Source organism: Porites lutea, chromosome 1, assembly GCF_958299795.1.
Source record: "Porites lutea chromosome 1, jaPorLute2.1, whole genome shotgun sequence".
Lineage (NCBI taxonomy): Eukaryota > Metazoa > Cnidaria > Anthozoa > Scleractinia > Poritidae > Porites > Porites lutea.
In genome coordinates, this window is record NC_133201.1 from 5,781,737 (window position 1) to 5,808,524 (window position 26,788).

General features: G+C 39.2%; 2 protein-coding genes across 2 annotated transcripts; both read right to left on the reverse strand.

Annotated features, from left to right (window-relative positions):
* Positions 1 to 1,910: 1,910 nt before the first annotated feature.
* LOC140934498 (interferon-induced GTP-binding protein Mx1-like) lies at positions 1,911 to 11,474 on the reverse strand. The gene is made up of 7 exons (XM_073384114.1): positions 11,030 to 11,474; positions 10,309 to 10,641; positions 8,479 to 8,693; positions 7,641 to 7,835; positions 4,217 to 4,379; positions 3,023 to 3,462; positions 1,911 to 2,231 (listed from the first exon to the last, which is right to left on the reverse strand). Exons 1-7 carry the CDS (start codon positions 11,472 to 11,474, stop codon positions 1,914 to 1,916), a joined length of 2,109 nt encoding a protein of 702 aa, XP_073240215.1. The 3' UTR covers positions 1,911 to 1,913.
* Positions 11,475 to 16,341: 4,867 nt separating this feature from the next.
* Positions 16,342 to 26,524, reverse strand: LOC140943565 (uncharacterized). The gene is made up of 8 exons (XM_073392669.1): positions 26,427 to 26,524; positions 24,704 to 25,163; positions 24,069 to 24,401; positions 23,338 to 23,552; positions 22,909 to 23,103; positions 22,317 to 22,458; positions 20,320 to 20,768; positions 16,342 to 17,337 (listed from the first exon to the last, which is right to left on the reverse strand). Exons 2-8 carry the CDS (start codon positions 25,146 to 25,148, stop codon positions 17,020 to 17,022), a joined length of 2,097 nt encoding a protein of 698 aa, XP_073248770.1. The 5' UTR covers positions 25,149 to 25,163; positions 26,427 to 26,524; the 3' UTR covers positions 16,342 to 17,019.
* Between the last annotated feature and the right edge of the window lie 264 nt (positions 26,525 to 26,788).

The following is a 26,788-nucleotide window of genomic DNA, read 5'->3' on the forward strand; positions in this document are numbered from 1 at the left end:
CATTCATGGGTGTTTTTTTAATCTCTTAACGGGCCAGATTCTGAAAAACCAAACCAAACAAAAATAAATAAATAAGTAAACAACAACAAAACGTAGCGGTTGGTGGGGTAAGTCAGTGGAACGCAAGAGTTTGTCATGAGAGAGATAAACAAGTAAACAAACATCAGATATGTCCACGTGACAATTTCTCTCACCATTTATAACGTTTGCCTCTTTCAACGAGAAAGGAATTATTTTGCACATTCACTCAAGACTTGGGAGTAAAAATAATTAGTTTTCCTGTCGGAAATATAACAATTGCGAGGACTTTTCTACCATTTGTAATAATAATAATAACAACAATAATAATATTGATAATGATGACAAAAACAAAATAATACTACTATTAACAATATTATTAAAAATTACTCTTTTTTATTGAGGGTCATCAACTACTGACGACTCACTGGTTTCATAATGGGCCCCCTAAGCTAATATAAAACTAAAATAAAACAACTTGCTACTTCAAGTTTCAAAAAACGGATAAAATAGGAAGTTACAGGTATACGTATAGTCAATATTTTGGTTGGAGTATTGTTAACGTAAAAGTCAAACATTCTACCAGAAGGTAAATTGGCCAACGTGAGGAAATTTGAACGCGGGGGTTTCCAAAAGGGCTTGTGCCCAAAACGTCAGCTTTTTATGACTTTAAATTAGTTTTCATATCAGACAGATTTATTGTTTTTTTTTTCATTCATCCAAAGTGGATTGTACTATGAGTTAAAGTTTTGACAAATTTCTTTACGAAAATAGTGTCAAAACGAAAAAGTTACACATGGGTAATGTTTGTGAGGAGGATTTTATTTCGTTTGACGCTTTATGAACTGAGCTTTTAATGTTGTTTTCGCATATAAAATAGAACCCCGATTTTACGATCGTCGATTTAACGACTGATTTCCCGAATCGACATTCCGTGACCCGAGCATGAACATTTTCCCCGTACAACAATTAACAATCATTCGACTAGGTTGAGGGAAAAATCGTGATTTGTCAGTAGCGAGCAGATCAATTATTTGCCCCAGCCTTCGGCTTCAGCAAATAATTCATTTGGGAGACAATGACAAATCACACTCGCGAGAACCGAGTTCAATATTTAGTTTTTTTTTTAAATGAGTATCTTCGGGAAGCGAAGCTATATGCCAGCTTCTTTCACGCAAGAGTGATCGCAAGAAGGAGAAAAGCGTGGTTTAGTTTGCGCATGAGCAGAATACTGTTTGCAGCCAGACACAGTTGGACGACATTACGCATGAGCAGACCATTATTTGTAGGCAGTTATTTGCAGGTCACCTGGTGGGCTCTCGGCCAATGAAAAGGAAGAAAAATTTGTAGCGAATGATAATAGGAATTAGTATGACATAACACGAAAGAGCGACAAATGCCTAGCAATTACACAGTTTTATTTAGTTGCAGTATTAATCCCTCTAGACTGGCATTCCTATCAACAGCTTGTCCTACTAATGGTTATTTATATTGTATCTAAGCCACCTTATCATCCTTCTCCTACCCTTTTTGTACTTCACTTTGCGTGTCCAACTTTAATTGCTTTTTGTGCTGAAAAGTAACCACTTGGAAAAGTTAATTGTCAACTAAAATCGATATTTCAGTTGCTTTGTCACCAAATCATAAAATCTGGAGTTCGTTGGCAACAATAATCCGATTTAAAGATACGATTTTTAGATTGGAAGTGTAAATACAGTGATCTATTGATTATATGTTTTTTTTAAAATTTCAATTAATTTTCTGCCCTTCCTCTTGATGATTGAAAAATGATTTTATTCTTAAAGCTATGTCCTACTTTGTTTTCAAACGGACAAAACATGACACAAAGATAACAAAAAGGTACTCTACCCTCTGCCATGGTTACCGAGTTAGTATTAAAACTGCGGCATCTCACTTTCACCCGATCCGTCCTGTATGCGCAGCAACATTTGCACTACGTCGTCAGTGCGGGGCAGCGCTTCCTCTAGAGCGGCGGACTCGGCCCGAAACTGGATACGCCTGTTTCGAATTTCCTGCTTCTCTTTCAAGAACTCGACCAAGTCTTCTTGTTCCAAGGCGTGTTCAAAGTCATCCACGAATTGAGTGATGAAAAAATGAAGAATGCAGCGAGGGACTGTATCGCAGACGTTCATTTTGATCTCATTGAAGTAACGCACAACATTCTTTTTTGTTTTTTTCATATCCTCGAGATCCTAAGAAAGAAAAGCTGTCAACGCCCTCTCCCAGAGACAAATTTAAATTTTGTCTCAACTAAATTAAACATGTTTGGATTTCATTACGCTATTATGGTGATAATAATTATTATGTATCAAATTAAGAGTGCTGGCTTTGAAAATAGGGAAGGCTGAGAAGGTTAAATTTGAATTTGAAGGAGTGGATCTGGCTGATGGAGGACCTAGTGAACACTAAAGAAGGGGATGGCCGTACTTAGGGTTTCTTGAGTATAATGATTTTTAGAACAAAGAACAAGCTAACGAATAAACATTTTCATAGACGCAAAAAAGCAAAAAACGAAAACAACAACAACAAAAAAAAATGGGGGTGAAGTGCAAGCTGAGTGGAAGAAACACAATGCTGGCAATTAATACCTGAGAAAAGTGATGCTATATGGAGTTGGAGTTGTTGGAACAAGATGGAATTGCAGAATATAGATCGAAGGACTAGGAAGTTGTTGCCCATCCATGACTTGCTACAACCCTCTGAAGAGGTAGATTGGGTATAATTGTCCAAGAGAAAAAGGGGGTCGTGGACTTATTAGGGGTGACAGACGTGCAGTTGGAGGAAATTGAGCGCGTGTCACTTGACGCAAACTTAGGAGATCTGGAAATATTTAAGTACAAGTATCGTAAAAAGAGTATGTCATGCTATCGTCCGTAATCATGATCTGAAACAAAAGACCTGAGCAACACGAACTGAAGAGGAAAGAGCGCCAAAAAGCCATAGGGTTAGTTTACTCATCGTAGTCTTTTGATTTACTACTGACCTTGGAGTTTCCCTGGTTATTTCCACGTTCAATAGCTTTGATCATTCCTTCTGGATAAAGCTTTGCAGCCAGACACTTCAAGTGAAACATCATTGGAGACTCCATACAGGGATGTGGTTTACGATTCTGCAGAAGCGTTGAATCCCAGATTTTAAGCTCATCTGGAAACGGGACAGGAGCGAAGACTCTGTCAATACTCTTTTTCTGCATCTCAATAAAGTGCTGGATGAATTCAGTCGTCTGCTTTCGCTTGGTTTTGAAAATTTTGTTCACCACGTTCGTTTCAACCACTTTCAAGGCGGTAGGGAACTTGGAAAAGTTTTCATTGATCGCTCCCTGGACTATTTCTCGTAAGGTTTTCTCCACGTTTTTGACAAGATTTTCTGTTATTGGAATCAGTTGATCAACAGGACTCTTAACCTCGATTATCTGAACAGCTTCTGCAAACAAATATGTTATAAACTCACGATACAATAGTTACACAGAAAATATCCGGATAACATATTGGACAAATTTGAAAGGACAAAGAAACAAGTATGATTAGTTTTGTGAAGAAGTTTCTTACTGCGCTTTTCACAAACATGCGAATTCTGAAGTTCAAAAGCTAACTGACGATTGCTTTTTTCACTGCTGCAATCATCTTAACGAACCTCTTAGGAAACAAAACTTTACTTTAACGTGTTCAAAAGGTCATGGTTTGTGATTTGTCATTGGTGGATTTCGATCCGTTTTGTGTGTTTCTGTGTTTCAAGGATCGTTGCTTGTGATCGTAATTATGATTGACGGCAGCGAAAAACGTAATTGTGAAGGCGGCTTTTGAACTTTAGAGTTCACATGTTTCTGAAAAGCGCAGTAAAATGTGTTGTAAAGCATATTTTGTAGGCCTTGTTTTCATGTTCAACAGAGCAGGGAGGTTTGTTTGTAACCCTCACGGTCAGCAAGCCCGAACGTACCTACATGAGTTATTTAAGTCGCCAATATTTGGCGAAGTTGGCGTTTGAATTGGAGCTGTTGTGAAAAACGTGTGTGAGGCTGACAAGAATAAAGTACTCTACTACGTACATATTAATTCACTGTACCCGACTGTACCGTTGTACGTTTTGAACTGACTGTCTGAAATTTAATCACCTTGCCCGTTAACTAGTCTATTACTGACATAACTATCAAGAGCTATAAACCCTGTGGTTTTCATACCCTTGTTTCCCTGGGTCTTCTTTTCATATGTGTATGACTCGTAGAGTAGCTCCTCAAGCAGCTGGCTGTCTTCACTGCTGTCTCCGAGAGGGGCAAATACGCCCGCCAAACCCCTTTGCCTCCTACGTATCTCGTCATCATCCTGCAGAACCAGCGGGTCTACCTGTATACGAAGAAGATTTTCAAGCCGTTTGGCTATAGTGTGACGGAAGGAAAAGCAGTAGTGAGGCAGAACTAAACTTTGGGAGGCCTAACAGGAACTCGGTGCGTAACTCTCGATAAGACTGGTGGGAGAAACTAGACTCAAAGGGCAACTCGCTTGCGGGGAAGAGCTGTCACTTCTCAGTAGGACCGGGATCAAACCACTTACTGGTACCACAGTAGCTCAAACAGGACTAAACTTTGGTTTATTCTTCAGCGGATCAAATGGCAATAATTCAGGCGGGACACGGCGTAATAATCAGCGATGTTAACGCCGATGTAAGTACTACATCGACAATGTAATCAGCTCTGAAATCCTCGATGTAATCGACAATGTAATCGAGGAAAAGTTAAACTAGCTTGAATACAACAGAAATATAAACAGAAATCGCTTAGAGTTAAATGAAAACTTAATACAAACCAGAAACTCGTAAGGGGTTGTTTCAACCCCTTATGAGTTTCTGTACAAACTTTATTTTGAACCTGAAATCTTTCGTTACTGTTGCTATTTTAGAAAGTAAAAGTCTTTATGAATGAAAATGCAAGTTCAGCTATCGGCTGTTTAAACAGGAAGAAGCGCAGACTAATTGCAAGTTTTCACCTTAAACAAAAACCGATCTATTTTTAAAATTACAAGACAGCAAAACCTATCCTATCACATATTCACCTTTTGCCTGTACTTAACTCACAGCTTTTAATGAAAGATATATTCGCAAATAAATATAGCTAAATTGCAATTAAAACGAGGTACACCTGTACGTAAGGCGATACTATGAACAGATGCCATCTTGTTGTAAAATCACGATAGATAGACTAAAGATAAATAACAATTATTCAGAAACTAATTATTCTTTTTAAAGTCAACATTGAAGTAAAATGTGTATAATTGAAAAGAGAACGATCAATAAGTTTTGTATGTTAAGGAACACTAATGGCTTTTCTACAATTATTACTTAGCGGATACAAAGCAACTTAACCCGACAAAGGACAATAAAATGGCACGAGCCTTTTTGCGGAGCTAAAACCTCTTTATGCAAATTCAGGATGAATTACTAAAACAACGTCAAAGCGAATATTTGAAAGCTAAATATGAAATTCGAGGCAAATAAAGAATACATGGAAAATTTCTCCTCATATTAGTTATTCTGACTTTAATTGAGCCAGTGTGGTTTGTAAACTGCTGAAAAATTGGCGACCAGGTGAAAAACCTGCTTGATTTCAAATGAAGCCAGGGATGTGGCTATTTTCTTGGGTCAGCTCCATGCATACTCCAACGAGAAAAAGACTATTTGTATGATGACGTCATTTTACTACTATGACCAGAATCCTTCAGGGGTTTGCTTTCTTGTGCGAATTAAGGCTTTTGTTATTCAAACCTCGCTGGGATTACAAAATGTGAATGTGAAAGGAAAAACGAAAAGGATTCTGGTCGTAGTAGTAAAATGACGCCATCGTGCAAATCGCCTATTAAAACAATTTTTTACTTACTGTAATTATGCTGCTTTACCGATCTTTTGGAATTAAAAATCCCCACCGGAAACTTTGATCATAATTATTATCTTTTTCTGACGGAATGCCTCGGAACTGGTACGTTGGGTGCATTGGGTACGCTTAAACAGGGGGCACCGGTTATATTCGCCGGTCTCAGTTGCCGCCCACATTTGGCTCACAGCTTAACGAGGGAAAAATTTCTTACTTTGGTAGATTAATCTTTCAGAGAAGGGCTTAGAAGAGAGAAAGGTTTTAGAAGTGAAGGGATTAGCAGAGCCAAGAGAACATAAAAGCCTGAACATAAAAGCTTTTTATGTTCTCTTGGCAGAGCATGTCCGCCCTAAATGACATTTTCATCCCGTTATGGTTTTTACTGGCTGTAAAGATGTACTTGAGACGAGGATCATCATTCGTGATACTCAGATCTTCATTAAAGAGACGTTCATTCAAAGTGACGTCATTTTTTACATTTTTGCTCATTAGCGAGGTAACCCATAGACAACGTCGTCGTGTATACCAGTTAGATTCAAAAGTTGAAAGAGCTGGTCAATTTGAGCAGTTTGTACAAGTGTCAGCTCTTTGCAATCAATAATAAAGGAAACAGGGGCACCCAACGAGAATAAAGTTCAAAATCACTTAAACATAGCATTGTTAAACGTATTTTAGTATTTAAACGGTAGATATAGGCATACTTTTATCCCCTAAAAATTTTTCATCAGTTCGGATTTCCTAGCTGAAAGTCTAGTGATCCGAAAATTATAGGGATCAAAACTTACCTTTTCGAAAATTTCAGCCAGAAAAAAAGCTCCCGAAAATTCTAGCTGATCTTTTTAGGGTAAAAATCCGTTAAAAATGGGCAATTATACCATTTTTTGGATGTTCGAAAATCCTAGGAGAGGCAGGCTAGCAAGAAATTTTGCAACAAATAATCCGAAAATTCTAGATCTCAAATCGTCTTCCGAACAGATATTTTCCGAAAATTGACGTTGGGTGCCCCTGAGGAAATAGCAGCACTCAAAAACTGCGAAATTGCTGAGTGGCAAAAATGGTTAATGAGCTCTTACATAATTGGGATTTTTCAAAGAGAATTTCTCCGAAACTATTGGGTATATCCGGCTCAAATTTATAGAGGTCACTGAAATTATTATGCTCTTTCAATAGTCAGAGATGTTATTTTATTAGCTTCATCAGTTAATAATAAGCAAATGTTAATGAGGCAAAAAATGTAAACAAGGATTCGCCTACTGGGACTCCAATGTCCTTCAAAGGTGGCCTTAAGACGGCATCTGGCTACCATTTTGGAAAAGAGTATGAGTTGAGAATAAAAGGAAGAAAAGGGTAAACTGTCATGTTGAAAAAACCTGAGTAAGTCCGCTAACGGATTCACGACTGAGGCCCCTTGGTGTGATGGGGGACTAACTGACCTTTGTCTACGAGAAGTATTATAATTCACTTCAAACTGAATGTTGATGAAAGTCTCATTCAAAACTTAAAACGTCCCCTTTTCGATTATTTCAAGCATTATTCAGTATTTCTTTATTTTAAAAAGTTATAAAAAGATCCAAAAATTCCCAAGCACTACGTTTGCTGAAGACCCCAATTTAATGGAGGCCTTTTGATGACCGAAAAAAATGTAGTGGAGATCATTCTGGCAGAGAAGAAAAGCTGCTTAAATATAAGGAAAACAACCCTTTATGTCCACTTAATATCATAAAATATCATTTTCACTAACCTTGTAAACATCATTGTGGAATTCATTGAACAAAGCTCTCACTTGTTCTCCTCCTCGAATTTTAGACCTGTTTTTATGGAGAAGGTCCCTCAGTTGGGTGACAAGATTATGTTTAACTTTCATCTCAAGCCTCCTTTTTTCATTACTGGACTCTGGTACTTCGCTTTCGGACAGCTTTTGCAGTTCAGAATCTACCTACAAGCCAAAAATAGATCTGGGCCCAGTTGTTCAAAGGCCGATTATCGCTTAACCCAGGGTTAAATTTAACCCTGGTTTCTTTTTCTTGTGTTCAAAAGCATTTTCTCGGATAATTTTCCCTGTTAATTTTAGAGCTTCCAATCATCAACTTGTAGCAAAAAGAATTAAAACTGAAAAGCTCTGTAAGCTTTCAAATATGAATTCAAATTTCGCACTAACCCTGGGTTATCTTAACCCAGCTTTGAACAACTCGGCCCTGTATGAAATAAAAGCGCTTGAAGAGGCGATTTAAACTTTCTTTGCAAAGGAGGTGATTTTTGCATTTGAACGTTATTTGTAAGTAGTGAGTTACAACTAAAAGGTTACTTCTGAAAAGGAAAGGATATCACAAAATTGGCTTCCTCAGAAAATTTCAGTCCTATATATTCGATATTCATTGTGAAATGAGGTAGATGTAGGGGAAGGCCCTTGCGATCTCAAGACTTAACCCAGAGCCTTATTTGCATAAAATTTGCAGACTCATCAATTTTTCGGTACCAAATGTCCTATCGCAAACGGTGACGTATGTTGTTAACAGGTTAAACTGTTTCTTGTTGTGGAACTGAATATAATCGACAGAGATGTATTTTTGTCTCCCTACCTTCTTCTTTCTCTCTTCCATTTGGTTCACTAAAATTGGAATTTCACTGCCCATTTTCTCGGCCAGAAGTGAGATCATAGTGTCCATAAGTCGGTCAATACCGCACAAATGAAGGATGCTTTTGTACTGGGGATGACCCTCGAACCACTCTCTCTCCTTTAAACGAGTCGTTTTTGCATCCCAGTCTTTCTCATTCGTGTCGGTTGCATCTTTTCCTGTTCCCAATCGTTTCACAATTTCAAGCAGACAACGGGTTTTATGAAAAAAAAAAAAAGTAACACTCTAATTTCAATATACAGTGAAACCTCTTTAATGCACCCACACAGGAGGGCCTCAATAGGGGGAAGGCATTTACGGTAAATATTTTGCCTTTTCTGCGGCTATAAACGATTTATTCTCCGCGGTGGGTTCCGTAGATATTTGACGAAGAAAGCTATTTGTTTGTGAAAAAAGTTTAAAATTTTCCATCGGTTTTATAGCTTCCAAGGAGTTTTCCAGGGATCCGTTTCTCGAAGGTCCCGGTAACTTTTTGGGCCCGAAATCAAATATTCCAAAAGGCGCTTGCAAACAAACCATTTCAATTTGTATCGCATTAACCGATAGTTTTATCATATTATCTGCATAACCATTGAAACCTCGATCTTGCGTGTAATCAACAACAGCTTCCCGGGCCGCTCATTTTCGGACCTTTCGAGAAATAGGCCCCCAGTTTCCCCTGGGATAGAAAAAAAAATGCGACCGAAATAGGGTTAATAAGCCATGCACGAGCATAATGAAAAATTGGGGCTAGAAAACATTTTTACCGTCAACTTTTTTACGACTAACGGTTACATTTTCACCGTCAACTTTTTTACGACTAACGGTTACAAACTTCCATTTTTACCTCAAATATCTGTTTTACGGCCCGTAACGGTTAACCTAGACTTTCAAAAAAGTCCTTTGTCTGATTTCATATGGCGCGGGACCTCTCACGACTTCGTCCCTCGCTCGGCCGCCTAAAAAGCTCGCTCCGCTCGCTAAGAAACTCGATCGTGAGGTCGACTTTTGTCAAGTGTACGGTTAACCCTATTGAGACCCTTGCACAAAGCTCACGAAAATCTCGTTGTCAGTCAAAAATTTAGATAAAAAATGACTGACATGTTTTTACGATAAGTTTGGATCTTTAGGGATGTGTTTTTAAATAACCAGGTAGCTGAAAGGGGTCGTTTCAGAGAATGAAAGTTGCCATGCTCACTGAGTTGATACTAACTGGAGACCTTTACAATAAACAGAAATTATACTTTTAATTATTTAAAAAACTGCTACTTCTTCAGTTAGCTTCCCAGTAGTATATGTAAATCATTTCCCTACCCTGCGACGAGTGCCCGGCCGGAGGCTACTCGTAGGGTATTCTGTTCCCCTTTTGCATAAAAAAGAAAAACAACAACGACAAACCCCCCTCCCACAAAGAAACAAAAAACAAGAACAACCAACAACGTAACATGATCTTATCCGGGGGGGGGGTTACTGCCATATATGGGCTATATAGGTATGTGCCGCTGTGAAGGGTATTGTTTTCAAGCAGTTCACTCTAGGATGGGGTATAAAAATCAGAGCGTTTGGGTCTAGAATAGGCTAACATTTTTCAGGAAACTGATCAGTTGGTTGAAGATTTTATCTAGACAAGGGAAACAGCTACTCTAGGATAGGGGGATTTGGGGAGTTTACTCTAGTATAGGGAAGCAAAATTCAGCTGAACTAGCTGTGGTATAGGTTAAGGGTTCCAAGGTCCCAGCGGCACATCCCCACCCAGAAATTCCTAAAGTACCCCCCCGGGGATCTTATGCTTACCTCTCAACAAAATAAAGCGGTTTTCTTCCAGGGTAAAACTTGACTGATTCAAGGCTACTTTGAGGCCCATGTCATCGGAATGTCTTAGCCTGTCCGGTTTGGTAAGTACACAGATAGTACGGCTCCTAAAGTCTGCAGCTTTTTCTATGACCAGATTAATAGCATTGTCTCCTGTGAGGTCCCCTACCTCGGACACTATCACTATGATGCTCTTTGTGTTCTTCTCAATGTAGTCTAACACAAGAGATTGTGTCGCGTGGTTCATTCGAGGATCGTTGTTGGCGAAATGGACGCCGGGAAGATCAACCAAAGTCAGGGTCGTGAGGTCGGGACCTGGCGCAGACAGATTAAAAAGGTTATTTCAGATCTACGCCACACTAAAGGCCTTTCACAAACCACTAGGATGGCACAACAACGGTGGCACTAAGTTTTGTAACTGAGACTTTTTGCAGCCAAATATGAAATCAACTGCAAGCAGATTTTTGAAAACTAAGCGGTTCAGACCATGACCCATTTCTCTTCTCTTACTTTGTTCCTCCTCGTTCTTCCTATTGTTTGGTTCACTGCGCTTTCTTTTTTCGTTTCTGGAAAACATAATTTAAATTCTATTAACGGAGCACTTGCGATAAAAGTGAACCGAGGAGATCACTACAGCACCGTATTTCCAGTGGAGTAAATGTACGCAACTTAACTTTTAGTTACTTTTGGATCAATATATTACCTTGAAGGGTCACTTTAACTGGGGTCTTGGATATAAGAGTCCCCTCTTCTTTAAGAAGATAGGTAGAGAATTCTGTAAGGAATTTCTCCACCACATCATCCGTGGGTTTTTCTACTCTTCCTCCAATATCAGGGTATGCATCACACTTTACTTCTACAGCTGTTTCCAGTCCATTGCGCAGGTTCAGTATGATGGGGCACGTGGTCCGCGCCTGAAGGGTGTTGGCTGTTTCATCCCTTCGCATGGGCAGAAGATATCGCCCGATCAGGCGGTTTATCAGGGTTGTCTTCGCCATGTTTTGCCGACCTACCACGACTAAATGCGGAATGTCAAAGGCTTGTCGAAGGGTTTCGTTGCTTATCATGGATTGAATGAAATCCAACACTTTCCCGAAATCACTACTTTTGCCATATTTGGCCACGGGGGTCTCTACTTGTCTTGACATACCTAAAGAACTGCGGAAAATAAAGCGATGTGTATACGAGGTTCTGAATTGTGACATTAGGCAGTCAGCATAATACAAGCTGACACAGGTAGTCGGTTCTAAAATTGCCTGTTAGCACACACAACAGCCTGGGGAGTTTCTGCTGGCAATGCTGGCGTGACTGTTGTATTAAATAACAGACAAGCAATACCTATCATTTGCGTGAATTTCTTTGATGTTATAAGATATTTAATAATATGCTGATGACAATACCATCAAGCAGGTGGAAATGGACAAAATATCACGCCGGAAAAAACTACGAAAAAATAGGAAGGGTTAGACTTGCCACGACTCTATCTGCCTCCGAGCTGAGCGAGCTGTTTAAGCCGCGAATACAATGTTATGCTTTGAAACATGTCGGATACTTAGCCTGGCCAAGAAAAAACGAAAACTTCGGGCGATTCCATCGACAACTCTCGATTATTCTCACTAGCCCTGGATTATGCCCCGGTTTTATAATGTAACCAGGTGCTGCCCCGCTACAGTAGCTCACAAGTTAGTGCATGCGGAAAAGGCATTTCTTTTTCTTCCTTTATTTTAGCGAATTTTTTTGTAGTCTCATGTTGCACATACGACTATAACTGGTGAGAAGAAATACGTGGTTGAAAGCAACTCTAGGTTACTATGGCTTAGAATATAAGAAACACTGGGAGGGCCGATATAACACATCGATGACTAAATTAAAAAAAGCGCTATTGCAAACACCTAGCCTGCAAAAAAAATTCCGCTCTTCTACACCCTAAACTATCAAACATTGAAGAACACTTATGTTTATGCGAATCAAGCCTTTAAGATTAAAATAGGAATTAAAAAACCTTTTGCTATAGAGCCGGATGTTTGCTCTTAGATTTTTTCTGTTAATCAGACCTAGACTCGGTTGAAATTAAAGATTGTGTACAAATCGGACTTTGCGTTGAAAGGCTGTCGTTTATATAATGGATATACCGCCAATGAGAACTAGTATTTGGGAATGATATAAGATTACACTGGCCGGAGTGTATTTTCAGATCATTTTGGGAGACATTGAAAATAAGAATCGAGAAGAATAGCGAATTTGAAGCCTTAAGATTTTGCGCCTGTAGGAAAGAAGGATAGCAACCAATAAAAGTTTTCACTTTCCGACAGCACAGAGGCAGGTGTCTGATGTTAAAGATTCTATTGACTTCATCTATTTCATGGAAGCATATATACTTTTCATTGCCTCATTTTAGACTAAAATCTTTTTCATTTTTTCTTTTGAAGTATGACTTTTTAAGTATCCTATTTTTCTGTCCGCATTTTTCCATTTGCCATCCGCCACCTGCAGTTATCCGGTCCTAGTTATAACAAACACCATTCCGAGAATCTTTATCATTAGTCTATGTGCTTTCGATTGCAACAGCCGATCAAGAAAAAAGTAGAGTCCGTCACTGCTACTGGTACTACTATTGGGCTACCGATTAAAGTAGGTTTGTGAGGGCTAGTTATAGTGTAGAATTGAAATTTTTTGCGGGCTACCTGTTTGGTCATGTCATCAGTGTGCTCTATCGGTTCTTCTTGTGTTTCCCGGCTATATTCCAAGCCACCGACTATAGCCGCTGGAGCTGTTTGGGCACGAATTTCCACTTAATGACCAGTTAAACTCACTTGGACAACTTAAGCCCTCGAGAAAAAGTCAAAAAGCATAGCAAAATGCGTTGCTAAGAAAAATCGGTGTAATAATAGCTAAGAATGTCGCCAAAAAAAGTCACAAAAAAGGCGATAAAAGACGCCAAATTAAAACTTCAAAAAATAGCTAAAAAAAGTCGCTAAAAAAATTAAAAGAAATGCTTTTTCCAGCATTAATCAATAGCACAAATCATGATTATGAACTTGTGTTAGTGTGATTTGCCTGCATTTTCGTCGCCAAGGACAACTTATAACACAAAATGCAGTCGGATACTGAGGTTAATGGCCTTATATATTTCTAATTTAAATGATACCGACTCACTGTTTTTACCTGCTCACTGAATTTTCCAAGAATTGGTGTATGCCTTTCTTCAACGTTTACAGGGACGACGAGAAGAAAATTCACCTGCAAACTTGAAACAATTGTCTTTTAAATTCTAGGGATCTTTTTACATCTTTCTTGGAAAATGGAAGGAGTATTGGGTACCAGTCCCTTGGTAGCAAAGGGCAGCTGGGTCACCGTTTGATATGTAGATAGAGATGGCATTAAACTGACTTTTACGGTGTATTGTAGTAATAACACTTCGTTTTTATAGAGAAGAATGAGTTAGCATGTCACGGTGCTAAAAAATCAATCAAACAAACAAAAACAATAACAGAAACAAAAAAACTGACACGGTAGCATTTCAACCCTGTTTTAAACATAGCTTTGAGTTAAAAAATTCCTTTTGCACCCAACTTCCATTAACGAACAGATCAATCCTAAACCGCGTGCAAACGGAGTTGTTGCGTCCATTTGCACGTAGCTAAAACTTTGACCGGTTTCAAACTTTGCTCAACAACTCCCAGCAAACAGCAACAACATAAAACAGAATGCGCAAACGGACTGAACATGTGACATCCAACAATGTTGGGAGTTGTTGGCTAACAATGTTGCGTCTGTTTGCAGGGGGGCTTTGGGTAACATTTCGAGCAGTACACGTCCGAAGATGGAACGTTTTAGATTCACACATGAAACTTGTGTATTCTACTACACAAACTGAAGAGATCCTCAAATCGAATTGATTCTTTTTAATTTTCCGACGAACGTTTTTAGCCATTAGCCAGGATGTTTCTACAACAAGGTATAAATATAAAGGGGAATGGGACACTGGGGAAAGAGGGAGCTAAAAAAGTTAGAGATTCGTTGCTTTGACTGATGACTTTGGTCATTCAGGGAAATTAATATGCTTTTTATGAACTTGTCTGATTTCCTTTAAAATTCTATTTGACATTTATTTCCATTTGCTCTATTTAGGACTGAGCTTAGAGGCGATTAGGGAGGCAAAATATTTGTTCTAAACTTTGAATCGATCTGTGGATGAAATCCTACGTTCCCACGAACCTCTTCAGCATTACCATTAACATGTTTCAAAGCAACTGTTAATTCAAAACCAAAAAACAAAAGAATAAAACAAAAACAGGATTTTTCTCGAATTTTGTTGTTTCCACTACAAGCGAAATGATGCATAAAGGTCTCAAAGCTTTGCTTCATTGATAAGCAGAAGGGGGCCACCTTAGTGAAAACGATTGCGGGGCAGGTGTTGCCTTTCCTGGCTCTCTTCCGCCTCTAGTTTCTCAGGATATATTAATAAGACTATTGACATTTGAATTCCAAGAAAAACTTACCAAAAATAGAGTCATAATTGTCTCCACTTTACATTAATTTGAACCAAAGTGAATTTAAAAAATTCATATCAATGGAAGAAAGTATTTTTTTCAAGGAACCTAGTTGATATTTACAGAAGTTTTATACAAGGGATTCTTAAATTCAACATGTCGTTTTTCTTTTCAACTTTAATAACATGCAACGTAAAGGAACTTCAGAGTTTACTTATTGCTTATAAAACATTATTTTTTTCCTTTTTTTGGTTAAGCAAAACTGGGTAGCTCTTTAAAAGTCTTTAATTCCCACAAAACCTTTTTTTTATTCTGAATTTAGTTGTGCGCTTAGTCAAAACCGCCTCAATTGGCATATATATGAGATGATTTTTAATTGCAAACTAGTCGATCAGAAACAGGACAATATAACTCTCGTTTGTGGCCTAGGAAACTTTTCAATTGGAGGTTTTACTTATTCAAAACTACAGATTTACTTACTTCTGTGCCGAGAGGTACGTTCTGGTTGGCTTAAAACAAGTTAACTTTAGTTGGTCAGTCTGCGGGTACTCTGAATTCGGGTTAGCAACCGAGTAACACTTGTTTTCTCTTTGACACTGATTCGCTCCTGCCTTAAAGTCAAGTCAGGACCGAGTGCATAAAATTGCGTGGAGCCGGTGATGCCAATCAATGCTCTTCACCCTTCAACTTAATTATTATTTTTTCAAAATATTTCTTCATTTGTGATTGGCCTAAATCCAGGAGCTTATTGTTCTAAATTGGAAGCTAGTGTTGACCAAATTTGAAAGAAGTTTTCCGATTAATAGCGAATAGCCAAATGCAAAGCGCAGCGATTCTCAAACTGAATTGCGTATATTCAGACACCCCGGGAGACTCAGACAGTAACTAGAAAAAGTACTATAAAAAGCACTGGTACACACAAGACAGCTTTCCTCATAACAAAAGCCCTTTCTTTTCAACAAACCATGGAAAGAGAGTACCAAGCATTGCTGATGGAGGAAATGCAGTTCATATTTACTCTAGGTATCCATTATATATGGAAATATTTAGCCTTTTATAATCCTTAAAACAAGTTTCCTCGCACGGTTTTTCGATACCACCGCAAAGAATGGATCGCCGTTGACGCATTACCAGTAGATTAAAACTTGTTGCTGTGAGAATTTCACGGTCGAAACACCGGAAACGTATACATTAGTGCGTTTCACTGACCAGGGAAAAAGCCCATCTGAGGAATTTCTCCTCCACTTAACGAAGCCAATTTGACCTCGGGTGATCGCGTTTGAGAGTAGCCTGATTATTCAGTCTCAAGGACAGTCCAAGTCGCTCGTGAAAAGTAAAGAAGAGCAGGTAAGTAAAACTTGCTGTGTCATTTTCGTGATTTGCTTGCTTCCTGTTTATTTTGCTACAGAAAGAGAGGCGAAGGTTATTTTTTGTGCTACTCGACCTCTCCAATTGGGCTGTCAGAAGCCGAATTATGTAAAAGACTAATCAAGAAAGTCTGAGAAATAGTCTCCTGAATTGCAGAGGCCATGCCCCTCCGTATGAAGCCCTTATTTTTATTTAAATCACGCATTCTCTCCTCGATGGATGAGATACGAAACCAATCTTTCCTGATTCGAACCGTGATCTGCAATTTTGATCATTTTTCAACAGAGTAGAGTAGTGGAGTACTATTAAACAAAATTCTCAAACCCTTATCTTTTTTCTCTGATCGCAATGTGTTGTTAGGTTTTTAAAGGAATACTGGAGCGCACACTTTAAATCTTCACCGATAGCGTAGCCCCGCCTTTCGATATTTAAACCACTCACAACTCATGACTCTTACAATCGCTATGGCGGAAAAGCGTTTAGCTGGTCTATGAATCTTCCTGAATACCATGAACGTTATACTGGACTGACCTCATTTCATGCCTAACTGCGTGTACTGAACCGTTTCTAACAAAAAGTTGCACATGAAATGGCGCTAAAAATATTTCTATTTCGTTTGATTCATTAAAAATTAAGGTTTTATCCACTCTTAAATATACGAGTGAACCACATTAGTCAGAATAACGATAAATGATAACTTTAAATTTTTTCCCTTTCTTTGTTTGTGGGAGTGTTTGTCTCTGTATTGTTTTCAACTTCTTAATATATGGCCTAATTAAAATTTAATTCTTCTATTGAAGACTCTTGTCGCTATGGCTACCAGAATTGACAGTTAAAACTGCAGCTTCTCACGTGCACCAGATCCGTTTCGCATGTGCAGTAATTTCTTCAACACTTCGTCAGTGCGAGGCAGCGCTTGCTCCAGAGCGGAGAATTGGGCACGACACACTTTACGCCTTTCCAGGATATCCTGCTTTTCTTCTAAGAACTGGACCAAGTCTTCTTGTTCCAAGGCGTGCTCAAGGTCATCCACGAGTTGTGTGATGAAAAAATGAAGAATGCAGCGGGGAACTGTATCGCAGACGTTCATTTTGATCACGTTGAAGCAGCGAACAACATTCCTTTTGACCCTCTTTACATCTTCGAGCTCCTGAGGAACAGAAATACACCTGTTAGAGACTGGTCATTATTTATTGTGCAATGTAAAATATGCCATGCTTGATTTTTGCTGACCCCCCCTTTTTACTTTAAAATGATTTTTGCTGACCCCCCCATCCCCCCTTGTCCTCCGGCATGCATGAAACAAAAAGTATGTATTTATCAGGTCACCATGTCCAACTGATAGACATTCTATTTAAAGCTGCCTTAAATTTGGATTTGAGTTGCTCTTCGCCCAGACCATGTGTAGACAATTGTCGTATTGACATTAAAGTTCTCGGTGCTCTCAATCATTTTTTCTTCTTCAGTCGACTCCTCTTCCTCTTCCTCTTCCGCTTCTTTGTACTCATTTCTCCAAAGCAGGGAAACTGCTTCCAGGGCACAACCACCCAAAAACATTTGATGAAAAACTTATGGGCAAACTTATAAAAGTTAAAGAAAGGGTGATAGAAATAGAAGAAAGCCTTAAGGAAAAGTTAGAGAAGACATCAAATATGTTCCAATATCCCCCCCATGTGAATGCAAAAACCAAAAAGCGTTCTCAGAAAGAGAACCGAAAGAAAGCCTAAAGAAGGAAAGTTTCGAGAAAAGCTGCAAACATACAGAAAGTGCGAGAGTTTATTTCGAATGCTTCTGCATCTGAAGTAATTCAAATCCAAAACCTAAAATTGGAAGTTCTATCTACATTATCATTGTGTCAAGTAAAATATCTACAACTTATGTCTGAAGAAAGACAACTATCTACTGAAGCTGTAAACTTGATTAGTGAATGTGCAGACAATTTTCCAAGAAAAGAAAACGCTAACCTAGAACCAGATAATGCTCATGATGATGACAGTAATAATGATGATGATAATTATGATAATGATGGTGATGATGATAAAGACAACAATGATATTGATGATGAAAACTGAAAACTGAAAACTTTATTTATACTCGAGGGTCTGGAGCTTATTAGGCTCCTAGCTTAAATAGCTAATGAGTCGAGGTTAAAAACAAACAAAAAGAAATGAATTGAATTTAAACTATTTACATCATGATACGATATTGTTTACAGATAATGATTCTAAAAGGTACAATATTGACGATAGTCTAACAGTTACATAAAGAGCAGTTACATGCGTCAAAGGTGATCTTTCTGATGCGTGTTACAAATTTTTTAAGGGTCGGAGAAGTTCTTAGTTCATCATTTAGAGAGTTCCAGATTTTTGGTCCGTAGTACCTAAAGGTGTTTAGTCCATACTTGGTGGTGATAACTCTGGGTTGTACAAGAATCAATTCGCCCCGTAAATTACGTGATTTACTTCTAAGCGTCAGCAGATTGCGAAGTGGAGTAGGTGTTATTCCATGAATGACTTTATAGATAAGAATACACATGTCCTGGACTCTCCTGTCGTGCAGAGAAGGCATGTTTGCAGTTTCCAGTAGAGTAGCATAAGTATTAGCATTGTCATTAAAAATTAATCTTAGAGCCCGCTTGTTCAGTTTTTCAAGTTTGTCTGATGCCGTTTTTCTGTGGAACAATAGGTGAAATGAGGTAAAATATAAGCCTTATATAGCGTGAGTTTAGTTTGGATGCTTAACAATTTTCTAAAGCGACTAATAACTGCGATCTGCTTGCTTGTCTTTTTGCATATTGAAGCTACGTGGTTGTTGAAATTTAGCCGTTCGTCTATGTGCACTCCCAGTAATTTGCAGGTGATGGAGGGCTCTATCAATGTTCCATCGACCGAGAAATTAATTTTCTCTTCCTCCGTTTGGTTGTGTTTGGGATTTGTTCTTCTGAAAATTAGCGATTCACATTTCTTAGGATTTAGCAGAAGGCCATTGTCCGTGATCCAACTCGAAACCACAGCTAATTCAGAATTTAGGGTTTTCTGTACAATTCTTGCGTTTGCGTTGCTGAAATAAAGTTGTTTATCATCTGCATAAGCCGATATTTTAGCCTTCTTAATGTTGTAGAACAGATCATTTATGAAAATATTGAATAAATGCGGGCCGAGAACAGATCCTTGTGGGACACCTGACATTAGCTTCCCGGTGGTCGAGCGAGTGTTGCCAAGCCTGACACATTGTGTTCTGTTCTTCACATAATTTGTTAGTAACTCTAGGCTCTCTAGGCTGACACCATACGCTGAGAGTTAATGATGATGATGCAGACAATGATGACAATGGTGATGATGACAACAATGGTAATGGTGATGATGACAATGATGATGATTATTAAATGTTGAGGACAACAATGATGATGATGGTGCTGGTTATGTTTACAGTAGAAATAAGATCAATGTTGTAAGATACTGATTTGTAAGTGTTAATGAAAGGTATTGTATAAAGCTATTTTAATAGGCTGTATTTGTTGATGGCATCCAGATGCAGCTTTTAACATTTTTGCTGGCAAAACGTTTGCATATTTTTTAATGGCCCCCCCTTTAAGCCATGCATAAAAAATGGTGGCCCACCCCCTATTTGCACCAGCCCCCCCCTCCCGATAAATAATGACCAGTCCCTTATCTGTTGTATTCATCTTAGCTCAACTGACTTTTCAAGGGCCAGACATACCTCCTGTAACTTTTCTAGCTCATTCCCTTAAATTAAAATTGAAGAAAAACGCCAACTTTTTAAAAAATAAACAGAACTACAACTCCTTGAGACTTGAATTTTGATTTGAATTGTCACACGATAGGATTTCATAGTACTATATGTTGGAGCACTGCTTCTAAAAAGCTTTACTGATTTGCATGGTCAAACTATAAGTTCTTATACACAGATTACACCATTAGAAACAGTTAACAGTCTATGAAAAAGAACAAAAGACACGAAGAAAGTACTTCAGAAGAGGTTTAATTTGAATTGAACTGAATTGAAAGGTCACACAAGGGTTTTCTACACAAGCTCATGAAAATGGAAAAGGCGGCTCATATTACTCGTCTCATTTGAATGCAGGTATGTTTTTGAACTACTGAGGGCTCACCTTATAATTTCCACGTGAATTTCGGCCTTCAACCTCTTCCATCAGTTCACTTGGATAAAGCTTTCTCGCGAGATACTTCATGTGGGACATTGTCCTTGACGTCATGCAAGGGTGGGTTTTGCCATTGAGGGCGAGAATAGCTTCCCATGAGCTTAGGTCATCGGGAAACGGAACTGCAGCGAACACCACATCAATGCTCTTCTTCTGCATCTCGAGAAACTGCTGAATGAACTGAATGGTCTGCTCTCGTTTTGTGTCAAAAATTTTGCTCACTACCTTGGCCTCGACCACTTGCTTGAGAGTTGGGAAATTAGACAAACTTTTATTGATTGCATCTTGCACTATTGTGCTTAGAGTTTTCTCCACATTGTTGACCAGACGGGTCGATATGGGAATCAGTTGATCTACTGGACTTTGGACTAGTTCATCGATAGTCTTGGACGTTGTTCCTGTGAACACAAGAAGATAAGTGTCATTTAGAACTGAATGAGGTCTATAAAAGTAGTTCAATCAGAGGGAATGAATAGCGCTTTTTAAAGTCAGTTCTTAAGACCTACTTCATGCAAAGGCAGAGTTGTCACCTTTAACGTTCATAAATTCACTTGTTGTTAAGAAAATTTACTTAGAAAGTTATAAGCGTTTGAAAACTGAAATTGGTGTTACGAGGTTACTGTTGGCGCCATTTGCTAACAAAAGGGACCTTACGAAACAACGACGGCGACGGCAACGGGAACGTCAAAAAAGCAATAGGTTTGATGAGCAAAACAACAAGTCTGCACGTGCATCACGCATTTTTGTACATTTCTTTGCAGTTCCTTCAAAACTACGACGTGAAATGACCAAATTCTAAGGCCCCCTCCACACGTGTCCGTTTTGAGTTAAAAACGCAACTTTTTCTTTACGGATACGGCTTCCGTCCACACGTATCTGATGAAAACGATCAATGAAAACGGAACGTTTCGAAAACGCGGTTTTCACGTGTACGTGTGGACGGACGAAAACGTAGGTTTTCGAATACGATGATGTAATACATCATTTACTACTATTATAACGCATGCTCTGTGAGGGATGCTCTCGTATTTCCATTGTTTAGCGTTTTCTTATGGACGGGCCAAAACGATTCGAATACGCTATGTATGGACACGTATTTTTTTGAAAACGGAGGAAAAAATCTTCGTTTTCAAACAAAAACGGATACGTGTGGACGTGGCCTAAGTTTACTTGGGAACGGGAACGGCAAGGCGATAAATTCTACCATCTCTGTCAGAACTCGGGCGAAGTCCCTTCTCTTCAGTTCCAACCCAAATTCCCTCCAGTCTTTTAAGCAACTGGGCCCCTTTCGCGAAAAAAAGTGAAATAATGGGAAGTCTATTTTTTCAGCGACATTTTCGTGGACGTCGCTGTTGTCGGATCGTAACGTCCCTAAAATTTCACTTGGGCGCTTAGAGTTTTTAAAGAAAATTAGCTTATTATCTTGAGACAAATGATAAAACAACAACAAAAAAAGCCTCAAACTTTTGACCGCAACACTGAGATAAAATGACTTCTAGTGTCCGTCCCCATATCCCAAGACTGTTACTTTGCGCCCACTTTACTTGAACGACGAGGACGGTTTGTACGGTTCCGAAAACTAAGACAAAAGGTAAATAACAATAAATACTACAAATACCTAGTGAAGAGAAAAGCGAACTAGAACTTACGTTTGTGTCCTCTGATAACGGCTACAAAACACGATAAACCGTATAAAACTATGCTCCGAAAACGATTTTACCGTAAGACATTTCTTTCGATTGAGCACATGGTTTCCTTTTTATTTGCTCTCACAACGCATTAGGGTGTGGAATACCAAAGCGTGCGTGACGTCACGCGTGTGTTCTTCGAGTCGTAACGTAACGGCAGTAACACAGGGGTGTCGATCAGTTTAAGACTTCGAAGAGTCTTTCTGAAGTTTACGCTAATACCTGGAAATCCTGTGCTACTCGCAACTGGCACAGTACTTCTTCCTTTGTATGACTCATAAAGTAGTTTTTGCAGCAGCAGGCTGTTTTCGCTGCTGTCACCAAGAGGAGCTGCCACGCCCTCAAGTTTCCTTTGCTGTTTTCGTATCTCATCATCACTTCGCTTGACCAGGGGGTCTACCTAGATTTGGAAAAAAAACGTTTCTTTTAAAAATTAAACAAACATAACTTTCCTTCGAAATCTTAGGGCTATAAGTTAAACGAATCTCTTGACACCGTCAATTTTCCTGCTACCATTGGTAACAAAATTAGTTGAGACATATCAATACCATGTTTTTACTCTTTCTGATCAAAATGATCCAAAACACCTGACAGGGGTACCCCTTCCCCCTCCCCCTTGTCAGTTTAATACTGTTGGTTATGAGGTTTGTGGGCAGCACCAGGTGACCCAATATTGACAAGGGGGGAGGGAAAGGGGGCTGTCGTTATTAGGGTACCTCAAAACACCTCTTTGTATGACAGTGCCTCAACAGTTTTGTCGCGGATAGTTCTTTGTAGTGCGGGGCAGGTCTCATATGTATCGTAAGTAATCAATAATGAAAGATTTAATTGGCACTATCTTTTCGCCCACCTTGAAAACAGCGTCGTGGAATTTGTTAAACAATGTTCGCACTTGCTCTCCTCCTCCAATGTCGGACGTGTTGTTAAAAAGTAGCGTCTTTAGTTGGCCTATGAGGGCTTGTTTAACTTTCATTACAAGCGCTCCTTTGCCTTCACTCGACTCGGGTACTTCTCTATGAGCCAGACCTTTGAGTTCTGATTCCACCTAGAAACAGCAATAAGATGTTTAATTAGCGGGTGTAAGTGAATCGGGGCTTAAAAAGGAAAATATAACACATATAAAATGACCCTGCGAACAAAGTTTAAAGGTTCTATACAGGCGACATCTGGGGTTGAACGGGCGACGTAAGTTATTTTTGGGCTACTATATTCAGATACTCAGATTGTTCTGATTGTTAGATAAAGTTAAAAGGGAGAAGCCATTTTTCTCATCTCCTACCTCTGCCTTTCGTTCCCTCATTTCGCGCACTAAGACTGGAATTTCGGTGATCATTTTTTGGGCCAGAAGTGAGATCATGGTATCCATGAGCTTGTCAATTCCACACAGTTGAAGAATACTTTTGTATTGAGGATGACGCGCGAACCACTCCTTTTCCTTGACACGGGTCATTTCTGCGTCCCAGTCCTTTTCGTTCGCGTCTGTGCCATCTTTTCCTGTTTGTTGACAGAATGAGTGGAGAACAGTGTTAGGGCTCTCCTTTAGTTTTCATAAAATCAAAACTCTTAAAAAATAGCTATTTTTCCAGAACAAAATAGTTAATCTAACTGTTCGAAAATTGATTGAATCAAGAAAAAGACGATGTCAGAAGCAAATAAGCCAGAGCGAGCTACTCCCATACTGGATGTCACAGCGCTTTTTATGGACCAGTTTACTTTTAGGTACATTTAAAAGAACTTTTTCTTGCAAAAATGGAAGTTTTGCTTCACCTAAGTGCGCATTCAAATTATAACATACCAAAGAGGAAAACTAAACGTCATTAAAAGTTCATTAATACCTTTTTTAGGTTTGTATAGTTTCTGACTGGTTTGCGTGACTTGAAAGATACTCTAAATTAGCGCCAAAATATTTCTAAAAATAGACTGATTGGTGAAAACGCCTTGACTACTCGCTGCAGGTCATGGGCTCCTGGTGATATGCAAAGAAATTTAAAGTAACAACTCTTATTGCACCTCTTAACACAATGAAGCGACCGTCCTCCAGGGTAAAACTTGACTTGTTTAATGCTACTTTTACGCCCATGTCATCTGTTTCTCTCAACCTGTCTGGTTTAGTCAGTACACATATGGTCCGCTGCCTGAAATCTTTAGCCTTTCGCATGACCAGGTTAATAGCACTGTCTCCTGTGGGGTCCCCTACTTCGGAAACTATGACGATAATGCTTTTGGTGTTCTTCTCAATGTAGTCTAACACAAGAGATTGGGTTGCCTGGTTCATCCGAGGATCGTCGTTGGCGAAGTGAGCCCCGGGAAGATCGACTAAAGTCAAAGTGGTGAGTTTGGGACCTGAGGCAGACAGATTAAAAGAGTAAGCGGGGTGGTACCTCACGGTACCAGAATAGTACTAGAGATTTTTTTCCGGCCCCTGGCGAAGATTAATTTTGTCTAACTGAAATATTAAGCAAGAAAAAAAAAATATTTGTTTGAACAGCTTGTATTTTGTCTAGTACCAGAGACAATGCTCAGAAAATCTCTGACCGAGTAAAGTGTTCTAACAAAACGAGGACAAGGCACCTTAAAGATCAAACGTGTAGTTCTAATGACCGAATTGAAGGTAACCTTCTTTCCATCATCAAACATTATCATACCTTGAAGGGTCACATTAACTGGAGTCTTGGATATAGGAGTTCCTTCTTCTTTGGGAAGATGACCAGCAACTTGTTTAAGGAAATCCTCCACTTGATCATCCGTGGGGTTTTCCACCTCTCCTCCAATACCCTCGCACGTATCACATCGTACTTCCACGATTGTCTTGGGACCATTTCGGAGATTCAGTATGATGGGGTATGTAGTCCGCGCTTGAAGAGTGTTGGCTGTTTCGTTTCGTCGCATGGGCAGAAGATATCGCCCGATCAGACGGTTGATAAGCGTTGTCTTTGCCATGTTTTGTCGACCGACCATGACTAAATGAGGAATATCAAATGACTTTCGAAGGGTGTCGTTGCTTATCATGGATTGTATAAAATCCAATACACCACCGAACTCACTGCTTCTGCCATATTTGGACACAGGTGACTCAATCTCGCTTGACATATCAAAATTAAAGGGCTGTAGAGAATAAAATAACACAGTTCGCAGGTAAATAGGCGATCAATACATGAAGTTTTGATGAATGAGAATGACCAGTTTATCCCATTTGCTTATTGCACACTTCCAGGGTTGAGAGGGACAGGGGGTGGAAGCACGGCAAAAATATAGGGAGGGAGGAGTAGGGGAGGCGGGAGAGAAAAGAGCAGAAGAAGGGAGTTCTAAAGGGCGGGAAGCGGAGAAATAGGTGGAAATTACACAACGATGCTTTATGTTTCGTAAGGAGAAAGGACTAAGGAGAGGAAGCTAAGAAAAAGGGGCGGGAGTTGGGAATTCAAGGTTCGGGAGGTGGGAGATTTGGAACACCCTCTGTCATCCTGCACTATTCGATCTGATCGAGGCCTCATAAGTGTATTTTACTACGTAAGAAAAGCTGCAACCACCCAGAGTTTTCTAAACGGTCTATTTATTGTCTATTTAACAATTTAATGGAACTATCCATTATCAAATCTGTAATTATATTTGAAATTTCAATGCAGTCATAAATCAACACGACCCAGTTTCGTGTCCATTTGAACCCACGATTGCTTTTGCTTTCTCATAGACCGTTCTGAACTGTCAGTTTGGATTTAATAACAGAACTAGGTCTCTGAGAAAATGTTCAAAACTTTGGTCACCCTGCATGGATAAGGCTAATCGGCTTTCGTAACTGGGCCCAGACAGGCCGCAATCATAACCTGAGCGCATTATAATCGATTTTATCTAAATTTGTTGGTATCGGTGTAGCACCACAGATACCACTGATAAACTATCATAACTTGATAACGTAAATGGCTGGCTTAATATTTGCTCATGGTAATATCATCAAGGCGGAAATGACGTAATGTAGGAGGGTGTTACCCTACTAAAACTATTAATAACCAAATCACGGTAGTTCTTCGAAACATCTCGGATTATCAGCCGGACAAATCGAAAGGGCCGCGAGCTACAGAAGATTCATTATCTCTCGGCAACCGCACGGATAATTCTAGCTGGCCCCAGACTAAATGCATTGGGTTTAATCTTTAGCATCACAGAAGATGCTTTATATTTTCGAATCTCTCATATTGAGCTTGCATCGTCTGCATTTGCACCCATATCACTAGGGAAAAATAAGCACTATGTCTTAGTTTAAGCATTATTGATGTGAGCCGCTGAGATAGTGTTTAGTGAAAACTTAATTTAGCTAAACTATCAATAATAGATTACAGCGGTTCTTAAAATGGCCATCGTACCACTACTCACAGTTTCACCTGCGCGTTGAATTTTCCAAGAATTTCAGTGTATCGTATGCCTTTCTTCACAGTTTGCGAGGACGATGACGCGAAATGGAAATTTATACCAGACACACGTATCTCTTATTACTGGGAATCTTTAAGCAGCTTTCTTGGAAAACCTGAGAGGCACATTTTGGCACCAGATCCTTAGCATCCAAGGGGTGAATCGTTTGAATTCCTTATTGCTGTGACAAATGTCACATTGACTTTTACTGCTCAAAACTTAGGTTTCTTCACATTCAGTGTGGCTTAGTTTGAGCGGGTCTCTACACTGAAACGGCACCTTTTCTTTTAAATTCAACGGGTGTTTTTTCTTGACATTCACACGAA

Bases quoted from the DNA above. Each gene is read 5' to 3' on its own strand.
- LOC140934498 (XM_073384114.1), bottom strand. From the start codon at position 11,474: ATGTCAAGACAAGTAGAGACCCCCGTGGCCAAATATGGCAAAAGTAGT. The intron at 10,642-11,029 runs GTAATATATTGA...TGTCTGCGCCAG, and splicing joins AGTTAAAGTGACCCTTCAAG to GTCCCGACCTCACGACCCTG. The intron at 3,463-4,216 runs GTATGAAAACCA...ATTTGTTTGCAG, and splicing joins GAAGACCCAGGGAAACAAGG to AAGCTGTTCAGATAATCGAG.
- LOC140943565 (XM_073392669.1), bottom strand. From the start codon at position 25,148: ATGTCAAGCGAGATTGAGTCACCTGTGTCCAAATATGGCAGAAGCAGT. The intron at 24,402-24,703 runs GTATGATAATGT...TGTCTGCCTCAG, and splicing joins AGTTAATGTGACCCTTCAAG to GTCCCAAACTCACCACTTTG. The intron at 22,459-22,908 runs GTGGGCGAAAAG...TTCCAAATCTAG, and splicing joins TCCACGACGCTGTTTTCAAG to GTAGACCCCCTGGTCAAGCG.